This window comes from Zootoca vivipara, chromosome 1, assembly GCF_965207765.1.
Source record: "Zootoca vivipara chromosome 1, rZooViv2.hap1.1, whole genome shotgun sequence".
NCBI classification, from domain to species: Eukaryota; Metazoa; Chordata; class Lepidosauria; order Squamata; family Lacertidae; genus Zootoca; species Zootoca vivipara.
In genome coordinates, this window is record NC_142582.1 from 70,982,430 (window position 1) to 71,001,520 (window position 19,091).

Here is a 19,091-nt window from a genome sequence, read left to right on the forward strand (position 1 = left end):
AATACCACATTTATAAAAATCATATGACTATTCTACTTCTTTATGCCAGAATATAAGATCATATTATAAAACAGAACAGGGGAACAAGATTCATTCTTGTTTAAAGTTTATTGTTTTATCAGCTTATAGTTCGTTATTTTGTGTATTCTAGCCAATTAGATATCTTCAATAAAAAGTTCACAAAATTAAGTTGAATGGTTTAATATAGCTGAGTTTCCATCCAATACAAACTAATTACATCAAATAATCAGGTATCCGACAAGCTAAGGAGACTGTTTTTCACTTGATTCAAATTTAGTTTCCAGAAGTTAAGTGTATCATACAGCTGTTGCCATTGCTGTTTTCCAAAGGTTCGATGTGTGCTGTGACTAAAAGAAATGTAAAAGGAATTGCATCAAAGTTCTATTTTCAAAAAAAGCACCATATTTTGGGTACATATGTATTCAGAAAAAAATAAAACATGAGATAAGGTGTGAAAACAAAACTGTTTTACTCTCTATATAACAAGGCTTTATAGACCAGCTAGTCTGGTATTCTGCAGCCTTCGTCAGTACTTAAAAACCTCAGACAAAACTCATTAGTATTCTTACCACTGTTTGGCCATTAAATGAAATGTGCTGGAAAATAGGACTCTTTCATTAAATAAGCTAATCACATTCAGTCTGGGCTTTAATAAAATTATGATAAATAGCAACTATTTAACTACAGGCAACTGATAGGAATATCTTGCGTCTAGTAAAAATATTAAACAGATGTTTAAGTGCTATAATTAGCACTGCACTAAGTTGCTTCACAAAAAGATTTAAGACTCACCTGACCACTACTTTTCTCTGTGTTTGATCAATTTTGCAATGCACCATCTTTGTCTTTACAGCTGCAAAGAACAAATAAATTATGAGGAATTTCTTTTAACATGTGTTGAAACCCTGACTGATAAGAGCTTCAGTAATCCCCTGGAACTGAAGTGAATGCAGGGATGTCCTTTCAACGGGTGTTCAATTTTTGTTGTTCTGCCATGGCATGCAGAAAAAAGTGTTACAGGGAAGTATTTCACAAAGCCTTGCATAGTGCTTTATATGTAAGAGAGTACAATGTGCACTTTCTACAAGGAGGTTCTCACTGGAAATCACATGCAATTTAACAAAGAGCAACAATTAAAAGGTGGATTTCTAATATACTGTATCACAAAACAGTACAAGAAACACTGCATAGTCAACTATTCCATTCATCCATTCAAATTGTGGTTGCAACAATAAAGCAATCCTTTGCCACTTCCAATGCCCTGTTTGCTGTCCACGCCAGGGTGGAATGCTCCCCTTCCCCATGCCAGCTCCATGCTGGCATACCTGAAGAACCCAAGAATTGGGTCTGGATAATCTACAAGGGACCCTACCCCAAAATGACCCAATTCAGGACTTTATACTGACTACTGGATTATAGCATGGGCACCGTTTGGGTCTTCACTGCAGTGAAGCAATTTCCACACCAGTGATGTTGCACTTTACCAAAAGAAGCAAAAATGTGACTGTGACACCCTAACCGCCTGCATCATCATCTACACATAGAGGCTTAGAATGACTCTGCTTCAAATCATTAACTGTTGTAAGGGTTTTCAGTATCAGTAAAGTTCTCATCAGCCTGCATATAATATGATCATATAACCTCACTTACCATCAATAACAAATGCTTCAACATCATCAGCTCCAACCTGAAGTTCCTGCTGCATGGTGTCAAATGATATTTCCTTGTTTTCCACAGCCATTCCCATAAAGGTGAGCAGTCGCATTTTTGCCATGCTCTGTTCATGCAATAAACCTGCATTAGAGATCACACTACAGTGTAAGTTTTTGCTAGGAAATTGTTGATCCACGACAGTCAGTTAGATACTTTTTGGGAAAACTGCATTGCAAAATTCACAGTACAAAAACTGAAGGATTAGTATGTTCAGATCTTTAATTTATTCCAAGAGGTGTGGATAAGGTCAGTTTGCATTAAGAACGGAATACAGGAGGTGAAGATAGAGAATGAGTTTGTTTCTTCTTGCAGAATAGTAGGCCTATTTGTTTAGGATTTAGGGTCATCCTCCATTGTCACCTGGTGCTGGCTTTGGTTCTGTGCTCAGCAGTGGCAGAGTGCTAGAAAGGCTGCATGTTGATATGAAGTAATATTGGGAAAACCAAAATGCTTCCAAGAAATCTTAACTATTGTATGAAAAACAGTTGTTGCTTCTGTGACTGGCTGCTTTTATGTAACTACATCTTATCTTTGAACACTCATCTAACAGATGTTGCACCAATGTCAGGACAGAGTTAGGTGTGATCCTATGCAGCGTGGAAGAGATACTAAGTACCTAACATACTATTCACCCCCCTACACACCCCAGTTAACAATCCCTTTCTATACTAGTACAAGTGAGACATACTGAGGCAACTGTGACCTGTCATCTCCACCACAAGAGGTTCACTTTCCAAGTGTCAACTCTTAATTCTTAGGGTAGTTACAGTACTGATTTCAAAATACATTGTAGGTTTATGGAAGATACATATTAAGTTTCTTGTTAATATTACTCATTCCATATTATAACCAATTTGCATTTTATGCATTTATTTACATGGAACAGGAGGAACACGAGAAAATATGTCATCTTGTTGAAATCTACAAATGCTATTGACTGTTAAGTTCTTGGGATACAAAAGTGTGATGTTACAGCAGTTCTCCCCATCTCCTGAGGCAGATGGGAATTCTAGTCCTAAAACATCTGGAGGGCACCAGGTTGGGGAAGGCTGTAATACAATATGCAGCAATACATGAAATGGCAAACAAAAAATAAGTTTGTGTAAATTTACTTTGTTATTTGTTTTTACAAAATAGTTGAATAACATTTCTGTAAAATAATCTATTTAAAGTTTCAGACATTGGAAAAGTATGGATGAGATAACCTGAACACTCAACAAATATTTATGTTTGGAATTAATAACACTGTTAGACTAATAGAAGTGCAGGGAAGCACATTACTACCAGACATAATGTTGTGTTAATTAGCAGTAATTATGATGAAGGCTATTTATCTGGCACCAATTCAACAAAAATGTGATCATCATAACTCAAGCAAATAGGGAGCTTCAGAAACTATAGCTTACTGGTTTTAATAGAAATCTACAAGCACAAAAAATCAATTAGTGCTCATAAACACTAATTAACAAATGCAAATGAGATGTTAATTACCCTGCTAAAGTAAAAAGGTTGCCCATACTACCAGATTTAAATGTGAACATGTTAGGGCGATTCACAGTTGACACATGATAATACAACTGTTGGCCTAACTTGTCAGCATTAATAAAACAACACATTGTAACAAACTGATGCCACCTGTGAGAGCTTTTGCTGAATAGATGATTTAGATTGGCAAGCCTTGTTATTAATTTTGAAGAAAATAAAATCAGCAGGGGAATAAAATAAGGGAAAACATTAATTTGTAAAAATAAATAAAAAAATATTACAGTATTAAAAGCATACTAGCCATTTAGAGGGCTGGCTTAATCGGTTGGCCCAAGAAGAATTAGATGTGTTCTGTGCTATTCTCCATATCTGAATGCATTTCAAATACCTAAAAAATACATTATTTTCACACACAGACAATGGATGACCAAGTCATACTCAAGAGTAGATCCAATGAAATCAAATAACCTAAGCTACTTAAATCCATTTATTTCAATGGGTTTACTAGAAGTATAACTAATGGTAGATTAGTTGGTTCAATCCATTGCACAAGAATTTGTTATGTTTATACTACACCCAAATGAAACAAGTTGCCTTTGAATGCACTTGATTGGCACAATCTAATCTATGGTAACATCCTAGGAGAGGCTTCATTACTCAATTTTTTTTTTTAATTACCTGATATTTAATGAGCGCTATAGTCATGTGCATGCTTTTATAACATTCAAGCAGTGGCTATATAAGGTAAAAAGCTTTCTTTGTTTTCACTAAGAAAAATAATACATTTTTCTTTCTAAAATTTCAACACTCTTAAATTGAGGAATGTTCTCCTTTGTTTTTAGGATTCTACCTATTCCTAAAAATGTTTGTTTTAAAGCCTATTACACTTTACTTTTCAAATAAAATTAACCTCCATTCTGGTCACTATTTTTTTAAACCCCAATTTTATGGAAACATTTATTCATTACCAGTATATCTAAACCTTAATGTCATAATATAAAAGCTTGCATCATTGAACAATTTTTGCATTGTCACTGACCCTTGTCCTAAAATGCTGCAATACAGAAAAAGTAATTTTCATGCATGCAATAGCTTATGAACCAGTGCTCCTTTGAAACAGTCAATTACCCATCAATGGGGGAGTGCCAAAGTGTTAATTACTACTCCTTTCTTTCCACAGTGTGTAAATAAAGAGGCTGCTGACATTAACATTCCATCACAAAGCTTCATCCTATGAAACATATTAACTGGGACAGAATGTGGTTTGCAAGGTTTAATGCATCTGCAAAAGATTCGGCTTGCATAAGAACACTTGCAAGTACTCAATCTGATTGTACTTCAGCCTCATTAGAGGGAGATTTGGTCCTCAAACAGCACCTCGTCCATGCAGTAGCCTGCATGTTTCTCTGCTGCACATCTGTTGCCAGCTTTGTGGAAATGGGGCTGCCCCCACAATGCTTGATAGGTCATTTATGCAGCACTCTCGCACTATGTCAGGTTTCCCCCTCAACACTCATGTAGCACTGTTGATAACTGCTGCTTGCTCAGTGCACAGGTGGAGTCTGTGACCAATGGAAGAAAAGCAAGGAGACAAGATGGAGGCTAACAACAGGGCTCTTAGTCATTTAGACAATAAACATTGAGAAACCTGCTTTCTCTACCTCCCATCTATGAATAACATAGTGGACATAACTTGGGAGTGCTGTCAGAATTCTCAATTTGGCTATTTTCAGTTTAGAAATGCAGATTCAATAATAATACCTGCTCCCACAGGATTTACTGTTCCTGTGTCTTTCCAAGTGGATGCTTGAAAACCACAGTTCAAACACAAAAGACAGCAAAAGAAAAGCATTCAATTCAGAATGAACAGTCGCTAAACTAAACAATTGTATTCTAATAAGAGTTTTTGATATTACAACCACACACAACTGAAAAGAAAGCCCTATTGTGGTAGAACATAAGCACCTTGGGACCAACTCTCTTGGGGTTGCCTGCAGATCAGTAAAGCAGTGTTTCTCAACCTTTTTTGGGCCACGGCACACTTGTTCCGTGAAAAAAATCACGAGGCACACCACCATTAAAAAGTTAAAAAATTTAACTCTGTGCCGCCATATATTATAATTATGACTGTAAGAAACACTTGCCAAATATTGCTTTCCGGCGGGTCAGTGTTGTGTATTGGCGGCCGCCAGGCACGTGACAATGCAAATCGCCCTTCTCGTCGCCGCACGTCGCGGCACACCAGCCAGCGTCTCGCGGCACACTAGTGTGCCACGGAACAGTGGTTGAGAAACGCTGCAGTAAAGCACCTGCGAGCCTTGGAGTGTGGCATCCATGCCAACTGGTGAAGGCATGAGTGGACAAAATCTCAAACAGCACTGGAGAACCCAAGGATGAACTTTAAATGCTGAGGCCAGGGGTGGCAAACCACAAGTTCAGGAGCCTGATCTGATCCCTGCTCCATGCAGCCAATTTTCCTGGCTCCTTCAGACCCCATACATTTTGGAGCTAGCAGGGGCTGGAGGAACAGGACTGGAGTGGGTGAAGCCCAGTGCCCTGATGGGGATGCAAATTGCTCCCTCCCTAGTCATGAGATCAACGATTTGGTAAGTGGATAGCAGCCATTACTCCCCTCCTCAGCTGATCTGTATGCAGACTCCACATGGCTGTAACTGTGCCCTCAGGGCAAAAAAGGGTACTCAATCTGGAACTAAACGCAGCAGAGCAAGTGGCCAGTCACAGCACCTCCTTCTGAGTAGCTGAGCTAGGTTTATATCATAGCCATATAAGGTGTTGGGTACACCAAATGTGCATTAAAAAAGAAAGGAAAAACACTTACCAAGAGAGTCAATAAAGTCCTTGTTGTTCTGATAAAACCGGACATAGGATGCTAACTTGGCACTAACAAAAATTGTCAAAAGCTACAAAGAAAGAAATTTTCAATTATGAGAACAGGAAAAGATACAAACATGTCTAATTTAACAGACATCTCCCAAACATTTCATTTCGAGAACAGAAGAGAAAATACCGGCTGAATTCAAGCCAAGGGGAAGACAGGAGGTGGCAGCCCCGGCAAGCAGCGCCCGCCACGCTTCAGCTCTGTCCCCCGAAGCTTGGCGGTGCGGGGGCTGCCCCCGCCTGTCTTCCCTGAGCTAAGGGGTAGAGCAGGAGAAAGCGCGTGCCGGCTGCGGCGCTGAGGGGGCCGATCCAGGCTGGCCAGAGGGTGAGCGCCACACACTTTCTCCTGCTCGCCCTGCGCTCGCCCTCGGGCCGGTCCGGGATCGGCCGCCTCAGCGCCGCCACCAAGACGAGCGGGAGAAAGCGTGCAGCGCTCGCCCTCGGGCCAGCCCAGATCGGGCCTCCCAGCGCCCTTGGGCCGGCCCGGGATCGGCCGCTTCAGCGCTGCCGCCGCTTGGCTTCCCCAAGCCAAGCGAGCAAGCTCCGCCATCGCCAGTCCCCCGGAGTGCCCATAGGAACGCATTAGTTAAATTTCAATGCGTTCCTATGGGAAACGGTGCTTCGCAAGACAAACTTTTCGTAAAGCGAATTGACCGGTGGAATGAATTAAATTCGTCTTATGAGGCACCACTGTACCAGCAAACTTGTGTGTTAGACACTATAAACAACACAATGCAAAATAACTTATGTGTGATTAAATCCCACTAAAATGGTCAAGCAATTTTATCTCACATGCAGCATGCCAAGTGTTTAATATTGTAAGTTTAGAAATTAATACTTACATCATGGATAAGTTCTCCTTCCAAAAATTTGACCGGTTTTAAGGTGAGTAGATGATCAAAGAGAAAGGTATTAGGATCCTTTAATGCACGGACAATACACCTATTTAGGAAAGTAAAATGTGTGTAAGGAAGAAAAATGCATTTCTAGTTAATTTAATAGCTTTTTAAAAACCATTCTGCAAAAGCAACCTCCAAATCAAAGTGTATTCCAAAAACACTTGAACAGTAATCAACATTTTACAAATACAATATAAATACATATAAACACATTGGGTTAAGAGATAACAAAGAAAAACAGCATAAAAACTAATCAAGGTTGAGTGTTCTCTTTAAGAAGCCTGGGAAAATAAAAAAAGGATTTGCCTAACACTGAAAATGTTATGGGATGTAAGTGGAAAGAAGTGGTGTGTATCTGTAACACCTATATATAAAAGCAAGCCTGCCCAATTGTCTTCTCCTTCCATGACACAATTAAATATGCATCTATATTTAGGGATGCCTACCAAACTTTTAGGTCTAAGTTTGCAAGAACATTCACTGAAAACAAAGGGCTACTCAGAACAAAATCTTTTCTCTGTGGTAATTGTCACAAAAAGGTGGAGAGTCTGGCTACCTAGCTGTGTGGCTGGCTATGAACCAGCCCCAGACAACAGTTATGTATATTTTATTGTAGTTTGCTTTCTGCTTCACAGATCAAGTAGACTTACAGTAAAGTATTAACTGCTTTTAATGCAAAATGGAGGGAACTGGAAACCAACAAAAAATTGCAGATTGATCTCCTTTCTATACCAAATATTAGTTATTCCACATTCCTACTGTACCCGCTCGAAGACGCTTTCCTCCTGTCTGTTACACTTGCATGAACTACAATTTAACCCTTCCCCCCACTACTTTCCTCCATAATAACATATGACACATTGCTGTTACTACCGTGTTTCTCCGAAAATAAGACACCGTCTTGTATTTATTTTTCCTCAAAAAACCACACTATGGCTTATTTTCAGGGGATGTCTTATTCCCCTCCTCCTGCCACGGTCGGCATTGCTGCTGCGCCTATCACTATGTCTTATTTTCAGGGTATGGCTTATATTCCTTGAATACTTTAAAATCCTGCTATGGCTTATTTTATGGCTACGTCTTATTTTTGGAGAAACAGGGTACCCAGAAGAACTACCAAAGCTGGTATTTCTCCCTACTTCCCTTATATAAAACTTTCCAAACTGCCCCATTCATAACAAACCCAAACCAATGGCAGCTACAACAGGAGTCCAAACTAGAGTATGTTTTCTTTAATATTATGGAACGTCTCCCTGCTTGAAGAAATCTATTCAGTGTATAACTTAAACAAGCAAGCAAGCAAGCAAGCAAACAAACAACCCTAACAGTAGAATGGTTTTGCAAAACAAACAAACAAAGCCTTTAAAAACACATCTACAGTACATGGTTTGCACTTTTCCTTGGGGTCCCAGTAAGTGGCAGAGCCAAGTGTCCTAACTCTGCATCACTGCAAGTGCAGATCAACTACAGAATGATATTGGAAAGGGATTTTACACAGTCTCAGATAATGTTTAAAAATGTCGATGATGCATTCCACTGGCATTTTCTACAAACACTAAGATCCAGACAGAAGTCAAAGAACTGCCGTTTCATACACACAGATTCTGCGTCCTGTGCAGAAGTTGTAAAGGAATTGGGCAGGAAATGAACTTAACTCTGTCTTAGACATGTACTTCAACCGAATTTTTATTCTACTCTAGACAAGAAGGATATTTTTCTACCAACAGGTCTTGGCCACTGCTAAAATACAAAAAAATAACGCTGTAAAAGTAAGAGGGTGAAATTTAGGCATTCTAATGTGGCAGATATTTTGTACAGTTGTACCTTGGATCTCAAACGCCTTGCAACTGGAATGTTTTGGCTCCCGAACGCTGCAAACCCAGTAGTGAGAGTTCCGGTTTGAGAATGTTTTATGGAAGCCAAACATCTGACATGGCTTCTGATTGAGTGCAGGAAGCTTGGTTGCCAAATGTTTTTGGAAGTTGAACTGACTTCCAGAATGGATTCCATTCAACAACCAAGGTACGACAGTATTCAATTAAGAATCCCTCCATATCCCACACATTACCGGTTGTGCTCACGCCACCAGCAAAATGTTTTAGCAAAACCCCTTGCCATTTATCTACAAATCTGAAGTGGCAAGCAAAGTATTTGGAGAGTGGGGAGAGGAATAAGAACTTAGCATGTTTGGGACTGTATTTCTTGTTACTGAAACTTTCACTGACCAGTATTACATGAAACAATCCTAAATGTAGTTTGTAATGTTTACATTACCTGTGAGCATCAACTCTGGCTTGAGAAGCATTGTCCTCTGTGTAACTTCCCAGCAGCTCTACCATTACTTTTGCTGCATTATCACTGTGGGCAAGAAACAAACAGTACTTGCTTTTAATATCATTTCAAAATGTAAAAGGGGAGAACCGATGGATCAGAACAAAGACCAAACTAATCCAGCATCCTGTTCTCACAACCAGATGCACATGGTAAGCCCGTAGGGAGGAACCAAGTGTGACAGCTCTCTGCCACCCACACTTCAACAACAGGCATTCAAAGGTATATAATCTCCAATTCTCAAGTAGTTCGTAGCTTATGAACTTGCTTCAACCCCTGTCCAAGTTAGCAATTATAACAGGCAAAAACTGTTTTGCATGGGGGGGGGGGTTGCTTTCCTGAACGCCACACATCAGCGGAGCATGTGTAAGCCCACTCCGCCCCCACCCCACCCCCTTTTACAGCCACTTCTGGGGTCAGTGTGGTGGTTGCACATCAGTTGGATGCGCCTAAGATGGTTGCTGCTTGTACTACATGCAGTAGTTCTGTTATAGCAATTTCCATAGCTTATACACTGTGTGCGTAAATGCTTCTTATTGTTTTTCCTGAATGTTCCAACATTCAGATTCATTGGAGGACCCCAAAATTCTAACTGTATGAGAAAGGGAGTATCAAAAGAGATGGTCAGATAGTTACAAGGCACCGTGAAGTTATGATTCAAATGAAAAGTGCACTTGTTTTGATTGTCAGTGGTACCAAAGTGGTAAAACAGCTATGTAGTCATTCAGTCTCAAGGGTCTTTTTTTTTAAAAAAAATGTAGAACTTCACAGTTTATTTTATACTTTTAAACTGATAAATTACCTGCCAATTACAGATTTTTCTCTCTTAGGTCAAAACATCTTTACACTACTTACTAGAACACATCTGGATACAATTATTAAAAAGCAAAGTAATGCTGTAAATTGTATGAAAATCAAGGAGCAGATATTATCTGGAATGGGGAAGGCTTCACTTTTCTGTTACTGAAATCTGTATTCTCAATTACTACACTTATAGAGTACAATTTCTTACTTCCACTATCTTGCTCCTGAGAATGAATGTAATTGAAACAACACAATATTGATGGAAGGGCAGGCTATAAATCTCTTGGATAAAAGGATAATAAAAGTCAAAGAAAAAAAATGTTACTTTCAAAATTAGAGCATCTCATATTATGGGAATAGTGCATTTATAAAATGGTGGGCTTGTTTTGCTTTTAATTAGCTTTTGAAGGAGAACAATAACATTAGGTTACAAAAGCACAGCTTTTCATATAAAAATTGGCTTTATTTCCAACTATATTGTATTTGTTATTACCACCACTTCAACCTTGAGGGTTTTCTTAAGACTAATCCCAATGTCAAGTGCCATGTTTCTGCATTTAGCACCAGTGATTCTCAAGACCCAAATAGAACAGCTTAGAAAAATAACATAATTTCATATTATCATAATAAAAGACACATCTATTCTTTAATCAAAACAAAGGCATATCTCCATTTTTTAAAAGCCCCAAAGTCTATTTTCTTTACTAGCACAGATTTTTTAACAGCCCTAGTGAGACCTTTGCTATTTTAAGATTTTGTACTGACAGCTAATCACTATCACCATCAAGTTTGACCTGGAAAAAAAGTCTTATCAAGCAGTTCTGTAAAACTTCACTATAAAAAGAACAGAAGTAGGCTGGGGTGAGTTCTTGTGTTTTCTTTTCTTTTTTTTTAGTTTGCACTCAGAACGGAAAAACCATCCACATTACGTTTCCAGTAAAGTCTCCAGAAACATCAGGCTCCGATAACTGATTAATTGTGTGTGTCAATAAGAAAGTATAGTATATACCTGTCTCACTTTTTGAACTCAGTCCATATGGAGAACCTGGAGATCTGTTTCCTCTGTCTAAGATAACCCATCATTTTTGGAGTGGAGATCAGATGAATGCTCACCTGTTCTCCATCACTTGGACAATCATTTCAAGCAAGCCTAACAGAGGAGAGACCCTTACCAAAAAAACACTCTACCCATATTTCCCAATGTTCAGGTAGAGAGAAAAACCAATCTCCTTTTCACCCCACTTCCACCCCCATGAAACAAACATGGAGGTGGAGGAGGAGTGTGTTAAAAATTACTCCTTTCTACTCTATTATGGCTCAACAGTTTACAATCTAGCATTTAATTTAATACCAAAATAAAAAGATTATTAAACATAAATTGTCATATGCAGTCTAAGAATTAATATTTGTACCATTCAAATAAGAACAAGCAGCCCTTAATATTAAGCACACAATTTAACACAAGTCATACAAATTTAAAAACAATAATTGAAATGGTAAATATATCAGTAATCTTCCCCTGCCTCAATGAATTGTGCCAAAATTGTTTGGCACAGTATGTAGTCTCATTTACCTCTTTTTGCAATCCACTAAAACATCATAGAGCAGTCGAAGAAGGGTGTGCTTTTTCTCTGTGGTAAGATTCCAATCTGAAATCCATTTTCGAACCTATAAAAGATTTGACACAGAAGGCAATGATTTTTACTACTGAGAAAAGTTATTTCAAGTACAATTTTTGAATATGCAAATATTTTAAAAATCAGAAGAATGTGAAACTATGAAACTCTGTTCTGTGCCTTGCTCAGGAGCAGCAATCATTAATGGAAATTTCCCATCCATGCTTTACTTTTTTCTTAAGATAATGGATACTCTCTGTCTTGGGATGCTGGAGTACAGTGGTACCTCAGTTTAAGTACACAACTGGTTCTGGAAGTCTGTACTTAACCGGAAGTGAACTTAACCTGAAGCGAACTTTCCCATTGAAAGTAATGGAAAGTGGATTAATCCGTTCCAGACGGGTCCGCAGAGTACTCAACCTGAAGCGTACATAACCCGAGGTATGAGTGAAATTGGTTCCGGAACTCTGTAGGCTACTTAACCTGAAGCGTACTTAACCTGAAGCGAACTTTCCCATTGAAAGTAATGGAAAGTGGATTAATCCATTCCAGACGGGTCCGCAGAGTACTTAAACGGAAAGTACTCAGTTTAAGCGTACTTAAACCGAGGTATGACTGTACAAGGCAGCACTCCAGATAGGCTTGCATAAAGCAAAACAGCATCATGTTGGTTTTTTTTACAATCACAATTTGGGATTCCCTTAATCAAGAAGAGGTTCTTTATTTTATTTTGTATTTTATTATGTAATTCTTAGGATGTATTTTGGTTTGTTGCAAATCTTATTAATTTTTAAAGGGATTTTTTGTTAAGATGCAAATACTATTCAACTGCTTACCTGCTCCAGTTCAGTTGGAATGTACCGTATAGCTCCACAGCTGGAGGCTACTTTAAGGAGGCTGCAGTAGACTGTATACCTTGAAGGGGTATTCTTCTCCATGCCATGGAAGAGATTGCTCAGTCTAAAGAATAATGACAAATCAATTAATTTCCAACATTTGTAATGTATTAATGGACACACACTGCACATCTAATGTACACAGAAATAAATACAAGCATTTAAAATGTTTAAAGTCATCACTATTGCCACTATTAAGTTCAACCAAGTTTCACACAGGCTTTTAACAGTCTCATAACAACAGCTAGCAGGCCGGAGGTTGGGGATGATGGGAGTTGTAGTCCAACAACAGCTGGGGAACAAAGTTTGAGAAACACTGGTATATGCAATGCAGCCCTGCTGAATTCCTCCTGATTTTGCTGTCCCACCCCCACCCCCACGCTACAACACAAAATATACATCATTGCTTAGAAGCTGACGGGGCAGTAGAGGGAAAAGTCAGGAAAGCCCAACTGAGCAAGTGGAACCCTGCTTGATTTTCTCTGTAATTCATTGACATATTTTATTATTCCTGTTTAACTAATACATGCAGAAATATGAAAGTTGCATTATCAGATTCTAAATCATTGCCAATACTTGCCTCCAACAAGGACATTTGCCTGATCACAGCAAACAATTTAACAGGCGAGTTAGAATTCCCTTGGGCTACATAATGACAACAGTTCAGGCATGCCTAATTATCCATAGGATTTCTGAAGCTGTGTGCAATTTTTGCAATGTATCACAAGGGATAAGTTGTGCCTTATGTTTGCGTAAGCAGCAGAAGAAAAGTTTTTGCCTTAAGTAGGCAAAGGGGTTGTGCTCACCGCTTCATTGAGCAACGGCAGCAGGAAGAGGTGTGTGAATCTCAAGAGTGATTTTGTTGTACTCAAACAGGGCTGGGACGACAATATGGCATAGAGAGGTCAGCATGGATGGAAGGAGTCCTCAAGCCTGGAGTATGTTGCTAATATCTATGAAACATGAGGAGTTGGGCTGAAAGGGAAGCTGTGCTGCTTAACCCAAGCACTGGAAGGAGAGGGATTTCAAACTAGACATATCCAGTGTAGCATATATCCACATTTGCCTAACATTCCCTTTTAAAATGTGCCATACCTGAATTTGCCAGCACGTGGTGCAAAAAAACTGGTGGCTTTCAGAGCTTCTATTTAAGTCTTGTTTTTAATAAATTTGCATATGTAATCTGGTATGTACGGTAAATAAAATACTGAATAAAATCTATGTCTAACAAGTGTTTATTTGCTTCGGTTCCACCTCTCTCTTCTCTTTTTCAGCAGTACAAAATTATTCCTAGGCATGCTTACTCAAGAGGCGAGTTCCACAAATTCAGGAAAACTTTATTCCAAGTTAATGCACATGGGACTGCAGCCAAAATCTCAGTAGGTATGTTTTATGTTTTGTACCAGTGTACAATCTGCATTGCATCTGCAACTGGTTAAACTTGTAGTTCTTATTTAAGAATGCACAGCGTTATGGCAAGTGGCTGCCCTTAACTAGGCCTAGTCCCAGAATGATAGAGGCACCCTATGAATCCCACACTGTTCCCAGACCGCTGTTTCAAGTGCATCTAACTCAAAGCATTATTGTGGTGAGATCAGACTTAAATGTCCAGGGGTCCTTTACAACCTTACAACTGACTGGAAGACACTAATGATTGGCCATCAAGCCCAGACATAATTTGCTGACCCACTCAAAGATACTCTTAATGTATTCTGCCAAAGATCCTGCTTTTCATGGAATAAAAAGAATTGTGGTACAAGAGGTATTTATTCTATTCAATCACATTAAGTCACTTACAGCTGCAGTCTGAGTGATGGTCGTTCACCTTCCCGAAATTTGACCAATTTCTCACATAGACTTTCAATCAAAGCTTCTTGTTTGTCAGGTTCCAGAATAAGAAGAAGAGATACTACACTGTTCATCACACTTTCAACATCTATATTGAAAAACAAAAACATATTTCTGTAATGAAAAATGTGACACTGAATTGTTCTTTGGTAAGACTGTCTCAGCTTTACATTGTTAATACAACATACAGAAAACTTTCTAGACTAATGGACCAATTATTATTTTTTTGCAAACACCAACAGTAACTGTGGCATGTTTACTTGACTTCCAGTTTGTTTATTTATTGAATTTCTATACCGCCCTTCATGCAATGATCACAGGGCAGCTTAGAGTATAAGGAAACAAAAATACATAACACAATATACGTAATAAAAACCGAAATACACACTCCCAGTTTAAAAAGCCATAGATACATCCATACAACTCTTTTGTTTTTGTCTGAAGGGTGTTGAATTGAAATATTAAAAAATTACAATGGCTACTTTGATAACTGGCATTAGACAAAAATCTGTTACACACCTTTCCTCTGCAGTTGTGCAAATCAGGACACCATTGCTAATTATACATTGTATGAATAAGCACTTGATTTTTTCTGTTTGAAATTGACTGCTAAACAAATTCATTGGGAAATGTCAAGTTCTACCCAATTACTCCACACTATTAATAACAGTAGGGACCCAGGTGGCGCTGTGGGTTAAACCATAGAGTCTAGGGCTTGCTGATCAGAAGGTCGGCGGTTCGAATCCCTGCAACGGGGTGAGCTCCCGTTGCTCGGTCCCAGCTCCTGCCCACCTAGCAGTTCGAAAGCACCTCAAAGTGCAAGTAAATAAATAGGGACCGCTCCAGCGGGAAGGTAAACGGCATTTCCGTGTGCTGCTCTGGTTCGCCAGAAGCAGCTTTGTCATGCTGGCCACATGACCCAGAAGCTGTCTGCGGACAAACGCCGGCTCCCTCGGCCTATAGAGCGAGATGAGCACCGCAACCCCAGAGTCGGACACGACTGGACCTGATGGTGAGGACCCCCTTTACCTTTACCTATTAATAACAGTATGTTTATCATGTTCCACTTCAGTGTTCTTATTTTTCTAAATAAAAGCCACACTCTAGCCTTTGACTTAGATTTCAGGTAACTGACAGGTAGGCAGCTGTGCCCACTTGTAAAACTTGGCCCCTTATATACAATTATGCCCTAAAGGAGGACATCTCACTTTTCTATTTTTTTGAATGATATTTTTTTTTGAATGATATTTATTTTTTCCCATCACCAAACCTGAACATTGTTCTTCATGCTTGTATACATATACATATACATACACATATACATTTATGTTTGTTTGTTACAATTTTTCGTATTGTATTTCTAATCCTCCTTTCCCAGAGAAAAAAAGGGAAAGGAGAAAAAAAGAAGAAAAGCAAGTAAATTTTATCTTTGGACTTCCTGTTATCTCCATCAGCATACTCTCCTCTTTTTGTCGCAGAGTGTATATTCAATCCATGCTATCTCTGTTTTTACATATCGTTTGACACTCCTATTTCTTAAGGAAACTGATTTATGCAAATCCAAACAGATTTTTTCCCTTTTTTACTCAAACGCTATCATAGAAATTTTGTTCTCAGTATATTTTCTAACATATTTCTTGTACCTGTCCCATTTTTTTTAGAAATTCTTCTTTAACCTTTCCTCTCAAACTGTTTGTTAACTCACTTTTCTAGAAGGCAGATAATTTTTTAAAAATAGATCACAACCTTAGGTCAGATGCTTATCAATAGCTTCCTAAATTATGCAAACACCAACCTTTATCATCATCCCTCAGGCACACATCACATGCTTCAATGATCTGAGCCAAGTCAATGTGAAGTCCACCTTCAGAATTTTCTTCTGATATCTCAGCTCCCTTAGATTTCAGGTAAGCCCTTAGTTCCGCAGCCTAAATATTCAAAGGAAAAAAGCATCTATAAAAATAACATCCTTTAATCATGTTCCTCCTAGTAATGTCATAAACATACGTATGACCATCCTGTTCACTCTTTGTGACTCTACGCTGATGCTGTGTTAAATAGCTTAACTCCAAAGCTCCCACTACCTGATCACATTCCTCCTAGCCACGTAATAAATATACATTTAAGAATACGCTCTTGACACGCAGAAATACTCATTTCCCTCTTAAACACAATCCCTGGGCGGTTAAGCGCCACTAGAGACAGCGGTGCTGATTCGGCGAGAAAGGCGCTCAGGCAACCAACCTCGCAGGACGGGCGTTTGCTAGCGAAGACACGGGGAGGGGGGAGGGGCGAGCAGGCGCAGAAAGGATCCAAGTCTAAAGACCGGACGAGGCCCCAGCTGGGCCTACGAAGCTGCCAAAAAGCACTTAGCTTCTAAGCGGTGCTTCGTAGAGCGCGCGTGGAACCAGTGTATGTGTACGTGTGAATGAGGTTCCACGAGTGATTCCCCCCTCCTCCGCCCTCCCTAGCGGTGGCCTCCGGCACCTGAGGAAACAACAGCTGCCCTCCTGCATTCGGGGAGGGGCAGGGACGGAGGGAAGCAAACAGCCGCTTCCCATCCTGACCTGGTCTTCCTCGGTTATATCGATAAAAGCCGGGACGCTCATGGCTACAGACGGCCTCTCTCGCTGCACCGAGCACGCTCCCCGGCCGGAAAAGAAAGCGACCGCTCCCAGTCACGCCGCTTCCGCTTCCGGGACACAGCTGTCCTCGTCCTGCTCCCGGAACGGCAGCTGCCGAGCGCGCACGCGCACTCCCTTCGGCTGAGGCTGCCGCTAAACTCGCCTTAACTGGAAGCGTGCCCGCTCCTCCCAGGTGCGCATGCGCCCTTCGTGTCCCTCTCCTCGGATTGCAAGGCAGCAGTTGTATCGGTTGCGATTCCTTGTGAATCGAAGGCTGGAGGATGACGCGTCTTTCGCACCTGCTAACGAGCGCTGTAATCTCGAGTTGTTTACGTGCAGTCCGTGCAAGATAATAACACGGAAAAGAGCTTTTCGGAACTCAGGGTAGCAGCAGCTATTAAGAACCCTAAAATTTTCTCTGTGCGTGGTGCAAATGTGTTTGGTTTTTTAAAGAACAGTCACTGCCCTCCGGTGCACAGTCTGATAGACCCGATTCTTAAAGCGAAACAGGAAAAAGGCAAATCGAGACGTTCACGGCTCGCTCTTACATGTTAGCATCGGGGAGGATAAGGTAAAACCCCTTTTGCCAGTTCGCTAGGCAGCCCTGGAGTGCAATGGAACCTCCAACACGTCATCGGAGACCACAAGGATGAATGGATCAGGAAGGTTTTTGTGGTGGAATGTGGCTGCTGGAAAAGGTCCTCTCCCAGTTCTCGAGGACTATAAACTGGAGAAGAAACTGAGCACATCAAGGGCTCAAACGGAATCCATTCCCCAACTATCACGTTGGAGATTATGATAACATTTTCATGAGGGCTACGTGTTCAGTCTCTGCCTGGCAGGGGCTTCACTCACTCCTCTTTATGATGTGAACTGCCTGCACGTACAGATTTAGAACTGATACAATATTGTCGTTTCTGTGCTCTCTGTTATCCATGGGTGTTCCAGAATCTCTTCAGTGGATTAGCTGATGAAAGGCTTTTATGAGAAAATGCTTAAAGCCGTATTCACTTTGCCTTGCCTCCTGTGCCATCTGTTTTATTATTTACTTCATATACACTCAGCCGTTTAACTTAACACTTTACAAGATCACTTACAAAAATCTGAAACAATAAAACTTCATGTTAAAAAAAGGGATAAAATCAGAATATGGACTATCTCAATGGGTTCTCCACCCTAGCAGCATGAAGGAGATGAAGTCCCCAACTTACATGGGGGTTACATTCTGTGGACTGCACTTAAAGCTAAAATCGCGTACAGGCAAAACATATTCGGCGCAATGGCGGGTAGGATCGCCAAAGTCTTTTTCCCTGGATACCTGTGCGCTTTCCACCCCCTTTTTATTTGCTGCCATTAGCACTGATTTTAGGTAAGATTTCACCCCAAAATAGTGAGAGTACAAAAGATCTCACAATTTGGTACCCTGTTTCTCATATTTTAAGACATACCCATAAAATAAGCCATAGCAGGATTTTTAAGCATTCAAGGAATATAAGCCATACTCCGAAAATAAGACATAGTGATAGGCGCAGCAGCAATGTCGGCCGCGGCAGGAGGAGGAGGAAAAAAAATAAGATCCCTTGAAAATAAGCCATAGTGTGTTTTTTTGAGGAAAAAATAAATATAAGACGTGTCTTATAATATGAGAAACACGGTATCTGGCAGGGGAAGAAACCAAGAATTAAATATAAGTTACTGACAGACTCTAAAGAAAGAGATGACTTCTCCTTGACAGATTTGAAGTTATATTATGAGGCGTCCTGCCTCTGCTGGTTGCAGGATTGGATTTTATTAAAAATACAGATTTACTAGATTTGGAAGGTCATGATAATAGGTTTGGGTGGCACGCATATTTATGATAAAACAAAAACACATAAAGGATTCCTGAACCACTTGGTAAGAAAATCAATATACGAGGTATGGGACAGATATAAAGACTTACTAGAGAGGAGAAAC

General features: G+C 39.9%; 1 protein-coding gene across 1 annotated transcript; it reads right to left on the reverse strand.

Annotated features, from left to right (window-relative positions):
* Positions 1-89: 89 nt before the first annotated feature.
* Positions 90-17,157, reverse strand: EIF3M (eukaryotic translation initiation factor 3 subunit M). The gene is made up of 11 exons (XM_035118152.3): positions 17,079-17,157; positions 16,307-16,439; positions 14,461-14,599; positions 12,604-12,727; positions 11,725-11,819; positions 9,291-9,374; positions 6,960-7,059; positions 6,059-6,140; positions 1,672-1,815; positions 814-874; positions 90-368 (listed from the first exon to the last, which is right to left on the reverse strand). The coding sequence occupies exons 1-11, from the start codon at positions 17,118-17,120 to the stop codon at positions 248-250; spliced, it is 1,125 nt and encodes a 374-aa protein (XP_034974043.2). The 5' UTR covers positions 17,121-17,157; the 3' UTR covers positions 90-247.
* Between the last annotated feature and the right edge of the window lie 1,934 nt (positions 17,158-19,091).

What these genes read in the sequence shown, in the direction of transcription:
- EIF3M (XM_035118152.3), bottom strand. Translation starts at nt 17,120, where the DNA reads ATGAGCGTCCCGGCTTTTATCGATATAACCGAGGAAGACCAG. An exon ending in CCTGAGGGATGATGATAAAG is followed by an intron (nt 14,600 to 16,306) that starts GTTGGTGTTTGC and finishes TTTTCAATATAG; the next exon opens with ATGTTGAAAGTGTGATGAAC. An exon ending in TGAAGCATTTGTTATTGATG is followed by an intron (nt 875 to 1,671) that starts GTAAGTGAGGTT and finishes TGTTCTTTGCAG; the next exon opens with CTGTAAAGACAAAGATGGTG.